We start from the raw sequence: 13,303 nt of genomic DNA, 5'->3' as shown, positions 1-13,303 counted from the left end.
CGGCCAAAATCTCTGGAAGTTTGTCGATGAAGGAGGCCTGGAAATGGCCACTTCAAAGCCAAATTGCAGATTTGCGGTGTCTCTTCGGGCACAGAAAAAGTAAAAGGGCGGACTTCATGTGTCTTTTGGGGCCTTTTTTTTTTTGTTGGTCTACTGTGGACATGATTACAAAATTGAATGGTGATGAGTGAAATCATGTGTGTGTGAGACAGGAAGCGACGTGACGGTGCACTCACTCGCCCCTCTGGACGGTCTTGTTGGCGGAGACGCCGTAGCGGGCGCCGGCGTGGAACGTCTCGTCTCCCACGGTGACGTTGGCCGCCTCCGACAGCGTGTTGACGAACCTGCGCGCGTCAACGCTAGCTTAGCTTAGCTTAGCTTAGCATCAAGACGACAGGCCACTTGTGGTGCTGCGCATGTTCAGGTCAACAAAGTGGCATTTTTCACCTGAGAAGAGGCGCACCTTCGTCGTTTTTCTTGATGTGGTCTTCCACCTGAATTAGAAGACGTCAACACACTTCAAGCGTGGCCACGGGAAGTCAATCCACTTCTGTTTTTCTCGCAAAAGCATGCAAACTTTAGCTCGTTTCTTGAAGCAAATAAGACTTTAATCTGAAGGAAATATATTTTTGTTGTATTTTTTTTCTCCAAAAATAATGAAATAAAAGTAAGAATAAAGTTATACTACTACTAAAAAAGACAATTTTTGTAATATTACCTTATTGGTTTTTTTTTTGGGTGACTTTTTATTCGTAGAATTATTACAATTTTGTTTTTGACTTTTTCCTTGGGGAAAAAAAATCTATTCAAAACAATTGACCTTGTTTGTTAAATTTTCTCTTCAATCTTGGATTTGTCATATTTTTCGCAGAAAAATTCAATGCTATTCTCGTAATAAACATTTTTGCAAAAAAACAAAACAAAAAAAAACAATACATTCTTTAAAACATATATTCTCTCTTTTTGTAAAAAAGAAAGTTTACTCTTTGAATATTATGATTAGTCTAAGGTTAGAACTTTTTCTCAAAAGAATACAAAAATATTTTTTATTTGTTTTAGATTTTAGCAATTTAATGAATTTCACCCTTGAAAATATATAATGTTCTCAAAATAATCCAACTTTATTCTCACAAGATTACAACTTTTTTCCTTGTTCAATTTTGACTTTAACCTTGGAACATTCAGATATTTTTATTCTATTATCATAATATTAAGATTTTATTTTAAAATACGTAAAATTGCAACTAATTTCAAATAATTACTTTTCATGAAAAAATTTGACTATTCTGTTTTAAAAAATATACAATTTTGTTCTCATAAGGTTGCATCTTTTTTCCTTTTGCTTGGGAAAAATCAGTTATTGTTTTTCAAAAGAGATTTTTATGTCAGAAAGAAAGAAATATGACTTTAATCATGTAGTATTACAATTTTTGCTTAAAAAATGAAACTATTTTAAAAATGACTTTTCTGTCTTAAAATTACAACTTTTGAGTATTTTATTGTTTGTTTGAATTGTTGAAAAAATACATTATTCCTTTGATATTATGAATTGTTACTGAAAACAATTCAGCTGGATTCTTCACCAAATTACGACGAGTATGACTTTCTTGAAAAAAATACAACATAATCTTATAATGTTATCACTTTTAAAAAAATGACTATTCTCACAATATTTTTAGCTTCAATTAAAATATTTTTTAGTCTGATAAAGATTAAATATTTTTCCTACTGAATTTTAGATTCAAAATATGGCTCTCCAAAAAATATTCTTTTCTCACAATAACAAAAATCTGACTTCAATCTGATAAAAAAAATTCTCTTACAATAAATACGATAATGTCCTTGACAAAATACATTTTTAATGATGACGATTTTTTTCCTCGGAAGATTACTGCTCTTTCCCCCCCCACCCCCCCAAAAAATCTGACTATTCTTATTAAAAAAAAAAAAAAAAAAAATCATACTTTTCCCTCATAAGATTTCCCCATTTTTTGGTAGTGTAATTATTGATGTGTAGCTCTGTCGGTGGCTCACCAGTCTGCAGCGTATTCCAGCGTCAGCAGGGTGCAGGATGAGGCTGTACGCCTTCTGCTGGCCAAAGGTGACGTTGCAGTTAGCGGAGGCCCCCTCGTGGTGGACCGCTAAGGTCATGTTGATGCGGGGCGCCCCCAGTGGCAGCGTCTGGTACTCAGGAGGATCCTGACAACAAACGCACAAAGTGCTCTTCGTTCACTGTAATTTTGTAGGCAAATTATATTACAGTATTAATGCCTTGGGAAAAAAGTATGTTTTTCTCCATACAACACAACTTCTTATTGAAAAAATATTATGTACAACTTTCATTTCTTGTATTAATTCGACCTTTTTCACGAAACAATCCAACTTTTTATCTAGAAAATTTCATGCTTGTAATATGAGTTTTCTCGACCCCCCCAAAAGAGACTTAATCTAAAGAATTACATAATTTGATTTTTGTAATATGACTTTTACTCCAAAAATACAATATTAAAAAAATCTTTAAAAAAAAAAAAATCTAAAATAAAAAAAAAAATACTATTTGATTATCATAATACTACTTTTTTCAAATTTGTTATCATACTATTAAAAAAATAGATATTTTTTTCTTTTATAATGTAGTAATGACATGATTTAAAAAATATATTGTGACTTCACTTTTTTCTTTGCTCTGAAAGAAAAATACAACTTTTCATCTTAAAAAAATATATATATAATTTTTTCCTGTAGTATTCACTTTTTATATGAATTTTTATTTTGGAAATGATACAACTTTAACGGCACGGTGGACGACTGGTTAGAGCGTCAGCCTCACAGTTCTGAGGACCCGGGTTCAATCCCCGGCCCCGCCTGTGTGGAGTTTGCATGTTCTCCCCCTCCCTGTGTGGGATTTCTCCGGGCACTCCGGTTTCCTCCCACATCCCAAAAACATGCATTCATTGGAGACTCTAAATTGCCCGTAGGTGTGACTGTGAGTGCAAATGGTTGTTTGTTTGTACGTGCCCTGCGATTGGCTGGCAACCAGTTCAGGGTGTACCCCGCCTCCTGCCCGATGACAGCTGGGATAGGCTCCAGCGCGCCCGTGACCCTAGTGAGGAGAAGCGGCTCAGAAAATGGATGGATGGATGGATAGATAGAACTTTATTACCGTAATATTAAATACAAATTCTCTCCCCCAAAAATCTGACATTTTATTTTTTTAAGAAGTAACATGACTTTTTTTTTTTTTTTCCTCCAGAAAAATTCTTTTTATCTCAAGAAATTTATTAAAACAATTATATTTTGTTTTTGTAATAGTCTTGTTTATTTATATTATTTTTTTAATCTTGGAAAAACTACACTTTCATTGTTGAAATGTAAAAAAAAAAAAAAACTTTAAAAATCCCTAAAAATATGATTTTTTTCTTTTTTTTTTTTTTAAAGAAGACTTTATTCTTGTAACATTAAGATTTTCTTTTTGTTGCTACCTGGAGGTATGAGAGCGGCTCTGGAAAAGGGTCGCCTTGAGGGAAATGGAGACGGACGTCCCCTGGTGCCAGGTTGAAGACCTGCAGCAGACACTTGCCCGCCGGCGCTGGCGCCACCTCCGTTTTCTACAACATGCAGCACACTAATGGTAACGCAACTAAATGTAATTTCAACTAGATTAGCAATGGGACTGTTTCTTTAACCAATCGTATTTGGAAGTTACAATAACGACAACATTTTTCCATCCCCCGATTGGTAGGTCAGAGCAAACTTTGTGGTTGACGTACCACCACGTGGACCTCCACCAGGGCGGCGGCACCAAATGCCAACGCGGCAAAAATCATCCCGGCGGCCATTTTCCTCAGCGGCCTTTGGAAAAGGAGGAAGTTGAGCGCGTTATTGTTTCACATTTTAAAAAAGTGATAAAAAGAACTCACGTGATGTTGATCCCGCAGAGGGCGACCAGCGGGTATATGAGGAGGTCGAACACGGGAACAAACACCAGAATCAGCAGCGCGTTCAACGTCTACCACAGAGGTAAAAGAAATTAAATTAAATAAACGTTCAGGAACACCTCGCCGAATCTTTGCAAATTTCAGCCCTCAAATCCAGTTGCCCATTTTAGGATCATTATGACCGTTTCCAGGGTTATGTCAGATTTAAAAAATAATTTTTACTTCATCTGCCAAAACCAGTTTCTTTGATTTATAGTGTGCCAGCCAGTGTCATTTTGGACCCTTTCAAAATGGAACTACAGTTTTGTCTACATTTTTGTCTAATTGCTACCAAATATGAACACAAAATGCTCATACACGTTTAAAATAGAATCAAAAAGGCCTGTGCTTCTTTGTCAAATAAATCATTTGTTATTCCAATCTTAACATATTTTTTTGTAAGGAAATATAGCCAGAACGATCCAGCAACTCGTTATGTAATACCACTTTCTTCCACAGAAGGTGCGAGCGAGCGCATACCTGCATTTGATCGGGTTTGATGGAGAAGGCGTCTCCCTGGGAGGTAACACAAACAAAAATCAATAAATGATGAATTTTTAACCCGAGAAATCTATCAGGAAGTGCATCGAGCAAAAAATTGACGAGCGGATGATCCATTCGGCTCGTAAAAAAAGTTACAACGGACAATGATTGCATGGAAGATAACGAAGCGAAAGCAACAAACTTACAAAGGCCATGTTCATCCGGGTGGCCTGCAGCGTCCAGCGGGAACCCTGCAATCAAACATCGCATTGTTAGTTAGCATCGTTGGTGTCCTTCGAGCCACGTTGGATCAACAATTTGGATTCCGGGACCTGCTGATCGAACAGAGCCCAGAACATCGGAAGAGGGATGTAGAGCACCAGAACCCGCAGAACCATTTTGATCTCCACAATCAGACGCTTCTGTTGACACAAGTCAAGAAAAGAAACATTTTAAAATGGGTCAAACACAGGCACATTTTTTTGTTGTGTGTCATTTTTTTTTTTTTTTGAGATTACCACTAATAGCAATCTCTCCACTTCTCAGCAAATTCCGATTTAATCAAAAGGACAAAAATGTGCATCTCGCACAAGAGACTAATACTTTTATTTGGCCAAGTCCCCCGCAAAAATGATTTGGGAATGCTGAAAGACATTTGCATTTGCATTTTGAACTTTGTGACCATTTCCTCTTTTGCCAGGAGGACACGACGTCCACAATTTCCCAAAACAATTTGAAATGTGGACTCGTCGGACCACAGAACACTTTTCCACTTTGCATCAGTCCATCTTAGATGAGCTCGGGCCCAGAGAAGCCGGCGGAGTTTCTGGCTTTTGCTTTGCATAGTAGAGTTTCAAGTTGCACTTCCGGATGTAGCGCCCAACTGTATTTACTGACATTGGGTTTCTGAAGTGTTCCTGAGCCCATGTGGTGATATCCTTTACACATTGAAGTCGGTTTTTGATGCAGTGCCGCCTTAGGGATCGAAGGTCACGGGCATTCAATGTTGGTTTTTGGCCATGCCGCTTACATGCAGTTATTTCTTCAGATTGTCTGAACCTTTTGATGATATTATGGACCGTAGATGATGAAATCCCTAAATTCCTTGCAATTGTACGTTGAAGACCATTGTCCTTAAACTGTTCGACTATTTTCTCGCGGATGGATGGAAGGAATCTTATTCACTCTGTATTATTAATTTTACCTAGTGAAACTTATTTCTAGTGAAAACAGCTTACTAATTTTAAATTTTGACTTTTTTTTCAAAATTTTCAGCAAGACAAAAAAACTGGTAGTAGTATGAATTGACTTGATGAGATTGTTAAAATAAGATCTTGTATCTTTTTGTCCGATTTATTTGAAGACAGTTTTATCTTTTTTTTTCAAAATTTTCAGCAAGACAAGTTTTTTTGTCTTGTTGATATTTTTGAAAAGAAAAAAAAAAAGTCAAAAACTGTCTTCAAATAAATCAGTTTCACTAGAAATAAGATAAATTCACTTGGTAAGATTTTGCAGTGTTTTTAACGTCAAGTCACAATATGAATACAATGTACACATTTGCTTGCTACAAATTTTGTTTTCCCCCTCTTTATTTCTTTGTAGACTGGCACGGTAATCTGCAAAGGTTGAAGCAAGCCGTCTGAAAAATGTTCAAAAATGACTCAGGCAATTTGTGGATTACGATTTTTTTTCCCTTAGGACAAAGGGTGAGGTCATGGATATACAGAGGAAAACAATCATGTGACGATATTGCAACAACATCAAAACCCTTACTAACCATCCAATCAGACTGCTTGACTCTTACTCTTTTTTTCTTTTTTTATAGGCCAGGTGGCAAGATTTATTGACTCCAAATAAATCTTTATAATGTTTATTTCTATGTTACAAGTACTGTGCGTCCTCTATTTATTTTTTTTTTTTTATGACAATCGACCAGCAAGTCCTCATTCAAATCCCGTTTAAGAATGCATGACTTACAGTAACAGCTGAGCAATAATCCAGTCTGACAAGTATAATGTCTTATCCCCGTTTTGTTTCCTGTTCTGTTGCGTTGAGTGAATGGTTGCTATGAAGACAAATAACAATTAAATGCAACGTTTCACAGATTCTTGTTAGTTGACTGATGTCATATTGAAAATTATGATCTTTTGATATAAGGGTTTCGGAGCCCTGGAAGTGCCATGAGCATCCAGGTAAAGGGGAGCCTTAAAATAAAGTGCTTTTTTTTTTTTTTTTTGCACTATTTTTGTTGATTCCCCTCCCAAAAAACACTTTTTATTATTATTTTTTTAATGTTACATTTACATCAATAGTAATGCTTTTGCACGTTCCAAGACATCGAAAGGAAAAAAAAATGCGCAACTCGTTCAGGACAGGCGTGAGATTACCGAAAATGTTCCGATAGTTTTTTCTTCAAAAAGGTAAATTCGTAGCGAGGGAAACAAAATCAAAGCACTTCCTAAGTGTCCAATCAGAGCGCTCTGATGTCATCACCCAGACTAGTCCCAGCCACTACATTTGCTCTACTAAAAACAACTTTAGCACTTAGCAACATCCTACCGAGTACTTATCATCGGCCCAGTCCAGCCAGTGCCTCCTGCTCGACTCGTACTTGGATCTCCTCCAGCGGTTCTTGATGGCAAACTGCCAGTGTAAAAAAAACAACACCATCGAAATCAATAGGCTTCTTGACAAAGAGGAGAAGAAGAAAAAAAACGGGAAGATGACAAAATGTCCGTTGACTCACCCCGACGCAGTTGCAGACCTCCATCAAGATGTTGCCCTGTGGGGGATTGCACCTGTAGAGGCTGCTGCCCGACATGAACACAACTGGACGACAGCAACGCGCCAACGCCCACGCACACACACACACACAGAACAGAATTTAAACAACAGTTGCGTGTGTGATATTTGTTTGGATTTCAAAATACAGTGGGGTGCCTTGAGATATGAGTGGAGCAACACACGTAGGCAAATATATATATACACAAATATAACAATACTCAAAGGCATATATTCTTTCTCCTCTGCAAAGACCGACTAAGATTATTGCGGCTGAGTGAGGAGTTTTGACCTTCTCCATGTATATCCACATGTCTGCATTATACTGCCATCAGGTGGTCAAAGTGCACATACCAGAAGGAAGAGCACAATGCCCATTGAATTGAATATTATTGTTAATGTTATTTTGTTGATTCTCAACTTTTATTTCCAGCAAGAAGGTCAAAGGTGAGGTGCTCAAAGCTCTTGTTGACTTGGCGTCCCATCAGGTTTCTCCGATCATGGCTATGCTGATCTCAGCCACCAAGGGCCATACTTATGATATTAAATATTAAATGTGCCGCAGTGTTTATTTTGGAAGTTTTAGCGCCAAGTTATTTTTAAGCAAATATCAAAACGCGTTCCAATTGAGAATGACTTTGGAAAATGTCCCTAACGTGCCATCCGCGCCGAGACACGATTGCTTGCATGTTTCGTAAGCGGCGTTTTCTTTGCCGACATTTTGTTTAGACTGCGAGCGGCGATCCGTGCAGAAGGACGACGGCTCGCTGTCGGAAACACTGACGATCAGCTCGGACGCCAGGAATCGAAAGCCTTGTGCTGTTATGTCATTATTTTACATGTGCATATATAAAAATAAAGAAATTAAAGTTTTAAATATTTTGTGTCTATTTTACTCATACATGAAGAATAATGGAATAAATGAAACACATTGTCTAGGTCTTTATTTTTCATGAATATAAAGAACATTGTTTTTCATTTTTTCAGGCCTTTTTTCATATGTACTGTACACTAATCATAAATTAACTATAACTGTAAAATGTGTTTACTGTCAAAGGAAAGTAGGACAGGACAACAAGAAGTGCTCACCCAACGCCACCATCATGAGAGCGGCGGGCACGCCGAAGGCCAAAGCGTAGCAGTCGCCGCCAAAGCACTGCACGTCTCCTGCGGGGTGGAGGGACGTTAGGGGGTCGCCATCAGTGGTACCAACACCAATGGGTACCGGCGCTCACCTCTGAGGATGGGCGTGATGATGGTGGACAGGAGGCTGCCAGCGTTGATTGCCATGTAGAAAATCGAGAAGAATTTCATCCTTTCGTTGGCCTGACCAAAAAAGTACCGTTAAAAAAATTGTGATGGGTTTCAATTTTGATTTAATGTCATTTTATTTCATCTTCGTTTTAATTTGTTTAGTTTAAATTTATTTTTTGTAGTTACTTTTATTTATTTACATTTTTGATGAAAAATGTTATTAAGTGCATTTAATTTACAATTTAAAATGTATTTTTTTAGTCATTCCTCTTCCGTTCCGCTCATCCTCACGTGGGTCACGGGCGTGCTGGAGCCCATCCCAGTTGACTCCGGGTGAGAGGCGGGGTACACCCTGAACCGGTCGCCAGCCAATCGCAGGGCACATATAAACAAGCAACCATTCGCACTCACATTCACACCTACAGACAATTTAGAGTCTTCAATCAACCTACCAAGCATGTTTTGGGATGTGGGAGGAAACCGGAGTAGCCAGAGAAAACTCACGGGGAGAACATGCAAACTCCACACAGGCGGGCCCGGGATTTGAACTCCGGTCCTCACAAGCGTGAGGCTGACGTGCTACCCAGTCGTCCACCGTGCCGTCCTAATTCAATTTTCACATTTATTCATTAGCTTTTCAAATTTTATTTTAATATTCAATGTGAATTTCTATAACTTTCAATGTAATTGTGTTATTGTTTAATATAAATATTGAACAATGTATTTTAGAAATGTTTATGAAATCATTCCAATTAAAAGTTTTTTGTTTAGATTTTATGGGATATTTTGATTAATTTTTATTTTTTTTTTTGTATTACATTAATGTTAATGTAGTTTGAGATTTAAACTAAATTTTAGATTTGAGTTAACATTGTCCATTATATAGATTATATATATTTTTTTTTGTATTAGCTTTGTAATTTAGAAAATCGGTTGAATGTGAATTTAAACTTTTAGTAAAAAAATAAGATGTGCAGCGTACATTTGAATTGTTTAAATCTGATAATCCCCTTGAGGGATTATAATGAAAAAGAAAATAAATGAAATCCTAACATCGAGGACAACCATCAAACTTGACTTCCAATCAGCGGCACTGTTTCGCTGACAATCGTTTGTCTTTCGACTTGGTGAAGCAGCATGCGGCTCCTTGTACACCAGTGTTCACCAACATACAATGGAGTGAGTCGTCCTAAAAAATTGTATGTTTGTGACTTTGGAGGCCGCATTCCGTGCGTCCGCATGTACAATTTCTCCACTCACATGCTGGTTCTCGAATTGGTCGCCCCCGAAGGCGGCCACGCACGGCTTGATTCCGCCCGTTCCAAAGGCGATCAAAATCAGACCTGTCATGGACAGAGCGCTAGAACGCACACATACACAGAGCCTGTCAATCAACGGCGATCGGCTCGAGCTGTCTATGGTCGACGGGCATCCATACATGTGCACGCTGTTGCTTCCCACCGTGGGAACAGCGCCAACCGACTTGATCACATGACCCAACACGTAGACAAACGACAGGTAGATGATGGTCCTGCAAGGGGAGGGAGGCAGAGAGAGATCAAACGGGAGACAAAGGTCAGATAAAGGGGGCACAAATTGGAGACCAACAGGGTTTACAGAAGCAGATAAAAGGAGGACATAGGAAGACCAGTGGGGGTTACAGAGGGATAAAGGGGGGGGGGGGGGGGCAGATAAAGTGGAACAAAGGAGGCTAAAATGTGCGTGGGGGGGGGAGGGCCGGGAAGTAGGGGAGATAAAATTAACATAAAGGGAAACAAAAGAGCGATGAAAGGTGAGTCAAGGGTGGTCCATTTAGAAATAAAGGGGTTAAAGGGGGGACGAAGATCAAGTAAAGGGAAGACCAAGTTGGAGCAAATGGGGGACAACAAATGGACAAGGGTGGATACAGGGGGCAGTGGTGGTTCTGGGGGGCTAGGGGGTGCCAGCACCCCCCAGGATACTGTGCATGGCCCACCCTGTCACCCCAGGGTTAGATCAAGGCAGCCCCGAAAATGACAAATGTACCACCCTAGTTGTTTTGGGAATGGTCTTGTTTAGAAAACGTTTAGTCAGCCAGCCATCCCCCCGACGACTGTCGTACTAGGGGGGCACCAACTAGGGCCCCTGACTGACTCCCACTAAAATTTGTCTCGAACCGCCACTGACAGGGAAGGATATGAAGCAAATTAAGGGGGGGGGGGCGAAGGGGAGACGAAGCGGGGGCCCGGCTGGTTTGGAGTACACGTGGGGGACCGACTTGAACTTCCCGAGCCAGGTGTCAGCGATGATGGCCCCGAGGACGGGCGTGAAGTAGCACAGGCTGCTGAAGGCGTGGTACACGGCCGTGGAAAGGTCGTGGTCCCAGCCCAAGTACGTCAGGAAGTACAACGTCAACACCGCTGAAACGCAACAAACACAAAGGCAACAACGTCCTCATCACGCGGCGAACGGGACACTGTGGAGGATTAGAAAGCAGCAAAAGTGGAGACTGTGGGCTGGGGAGACCGTTCTCTCTTTTGTCTGTCCCCTTACAAACATCATTCTGTCCAACCGTATTTTCTAATAAATAATCATAATGGCACATTCACACCATGCAGCAAAGAGGAGACTGTGGTGAATAAAAATGCAGCACAGCAGAGACTCTGGAGAGGAATATTGCAGCAGTAATGAGACTCTGCCGGATATTGCAGCTTACATGGAGAATGCGGAGCAACACATTGGAGGCTGTGGAGTACATTGCACCAAAGCGGAGACTGTGAAAGCAGAGATTGGAGCGTTACAATGCAGCGAAGTGGAGACTGTGGAGAGTATTAAAACAGAAAAAGTGGAGACTGCAATTTAATGAAAGAAAATCAGAGACTGTGGAGTGCAGCAAAATTAGAGACTGTGGAGTTTAACACTGCACCAACGGCAGCAGAGACTGTGGAGGATAATGCAGCAAATTGGAGACAGTGGAGGGTAAAAGAGAAGCAAAGGTAGAATAAAATGAAAAAAAAGCAGAGACTGTGGAGTGCAGCAACAGTGGAGACTAAAGGAGCAGCAAATTGGAGATTGTGGAGCAGCAAAGTGGAGACCTGTGTAAAACAATGCAACACAGAGGAGACTGTGAAGTGTTAAGCAGCAAAGCGGAGACTGTGGAGTATAATACTGCATCATTTGCAGTATATTTGGATTTGGTGTATTTTTATGTATGAGTGACCTTTCATGCCATAGTAGGAGAAACGTTCGCAGAACTCGTTAACGACGATGAAGCAGATGCTAGTCGGGTAGTTTGTCCCGCACAGTTTCTGAAACCAATAAAAAAAATAAAAAAAAGATCACATTTTGTAATGTTCGCATTCTTTGTTTTTTTTTTTCCCCCTCAGATGAATAATATGAATAATACACTGTCCAATTTAGCAGTTGAGCTCAAGTGCATCTGGAAACGTCACTTGTTTTCTCATCACACAGTTTTATTTCCAAATTAAAATGAATTTTTTTTCCCCCCCCCCTCCAAATTCGACACTCAGCATCCCATAATGACAACAATGATACTGAAAAAAGGGCTTGCACCCCACCCAACCTGATGGAGCCATGAAATATGATTTCATTCCTTGTTAGATAACAACTTTTTCCGAGAAAAAAACTATTCTTAAAAAAAAAATGGCTTTATGCTTGGAAACATTTCTATATTCGAGTCTGAAAATAGTCCTTTCTCGAGAAAAGTATGACTGTTCTCCTCGGGTTACCCCCTTTTCTTTTTTTCTGGCAAGATTACAGCATCCAACATTATTCTCATAAGAATACAACTTTATACCAAAATATTATTATTATTATATATAATATTTATATATATATATATTATATTTGTTGAATCTATTATTTAATTTATGGAGCATAGTCCTAAGGTGCATAACAACTTTATCCCGGTGTTTTTGTTGTTGTTTCCCCCCCCCCCCCATTGAGTGTGATCTTAGACAGTCCTGGTTGGTGCATAACGATCGTCTCCCCACAAAGCGGTTGCCCCTTGAACCGGAAGTGGAGCTATTTTGAATGAGCAAAGAAGACACGCGTGTTGCGTCATTCGGTAACCAGCAGAACAGATTTGTGCTTGTGACACTTAAATGCACCACCGGCAGCAGCAGAAAGCTTTTATGTTGAAGAAAGACTCTTTTTTTTTTTTTTTCAATAAAACTTTTTTTTTCATCGTGAAAAAACGACTTGTCGTACGTGGAGGCAGAAACTAACGGTTGAAAAGTGGTGTGTGCTGCGTCCATGTACTTTACGGCCGAGTGGGAATTTTCTTTGACTAAAGTTAAAAGCAATGCCACAGAGTATACAGCGTTTTATCTTGGGGGGGGGGGGAAAGAAGACAATATTATCCTGTCAATAGTACAACTTTTATCTTGGAATTAATTTAAAACTTCATCCTATTAACATTATGCCCATTTCATCAGGAAAAATATATATTATTTCATTACATTAAGGTAAAAACCAAATCCGTTGAAAGTGACGTGTGACTCGTTTATGTACCTGACGGCCGAGAAGGACTTTTCAGTGACACGAACGAAAGCGATGCCACCGTGTGGTATTTTTTATTTTTAGTTTGTTGCCTCCACGCCAAAAATGATATCAAAGTGAACTTTTTGTTTACCTTGTTCATGTTGAGCGGCGACGTGCGTACAGTTGATGCAGAGGAGATGTAGAAGCCCCCAAAACCCGTCCTCTTGTTGACGTTTGTTTTGCAGCTCTTTAAATATGTCACGTGACCGGTACTGTCTGTGTGTGTGTGTGTGTGTGGGGTGGGGGGGGCGTCACCAGCACACTTC

General features: G+C 39.5%; 1 protein-coding gene across 3 annotated transcripts in view; it reads right to left on the bottom strand.

The window, feature by feature from the left end:
• Positions 1–13,265, bottom strand: part of slc15a2 (solute carrier family 15 member 2) — a 15,747-nt gene extending 2,482 nt beyond the window's left edge. Inside the window, exons 1-18 of one of the 3 annotated variants that reach the window (XM_061792609.1) lie at positions 13,129–13,262; positions 11,695–11,782; positions 10,753–10,894; positions 9,934–10,026; positions 9,756–9,855; positions 8,477–8,567; positions 8,331–8,408; positions 7,207–7,289; positions 7,020–7,103; positions 4,793–4,882; positions 4,667–4,711; positions 4,458–4,493; positions 3,921–4,009; positions 3,771–3,852; positions 3,483–3,608; positions 2,035–2,199; positions 448–494; positions 237–344 (exon numbers count right to left, since the gene is read on the bottom strand). In XM_061792609.1, the coding sequence (XP_061648593.1) occupies positions 237–344; positions 448–494; positions 2,035–2,199; positions 3,483–3,608; positions 3,771–3,852; positions 3,921–4,009; positions 4,458–4,493; positions 4,667–4,711; positions 4,793–4,882; positions 7,020–7,103; positions 7,207–7,289; positions 8,331–8,408; positions 8,477–8,567; positions 9,756–9,855; positions 9,934–10,026; positions 10,753–10,894; positions 11,695–11,782; positions 13,129–13,137 (1,556 nt within the window). In that variant the 5' untranslated portion in view covers positions 13,138–13,262. Of the gene's footprint in view, positions 1–236; positions 345–447; positions 495–2,034; positions 2,200–3,482; positions 3,609–3,770; positions 3,853–3,920; positions 4,010–4,457; positions 4,494–4,666; positions 4,712–4,792; positions 4,883–7,019; positions 7,104–7,206; positions 7,290–8,330; positions 8,409–8,476; positions 8,568–9,755; positions 10,027–10,752; positions 10,895–11,694; positions 11,783–13,128 lie in introns of all 3 variants that reach the window. The other 2 variants (XM_061792608.1, XM_061792610.1) reach the window with 2 other exon arrangements.
• Between the last annotated feature and the right edge of the window lie 38 nt (positions 13,266–13,303).

This window comes from Phyllopteryx taeniolatus, chromosome 12, assembly GCF_024500385.1.
Source record: "Phyllopteryx taeniolatus isolate TA_2022b chromosome 12, UOR_Ptae_1.2, whole genome shotgun sequence".
In the NCBI taxonomy this organism is placed as follows: Eukaryota; Metazoa; Chordata; class Actinopteri; order Syngnathiformes; family Syngnathidae; genus Phyllopteryx; species Phyllopteryx taeniolatus.
This window is presented reverse-complemented; position numbering and strand designations above follow the sequence as displayed.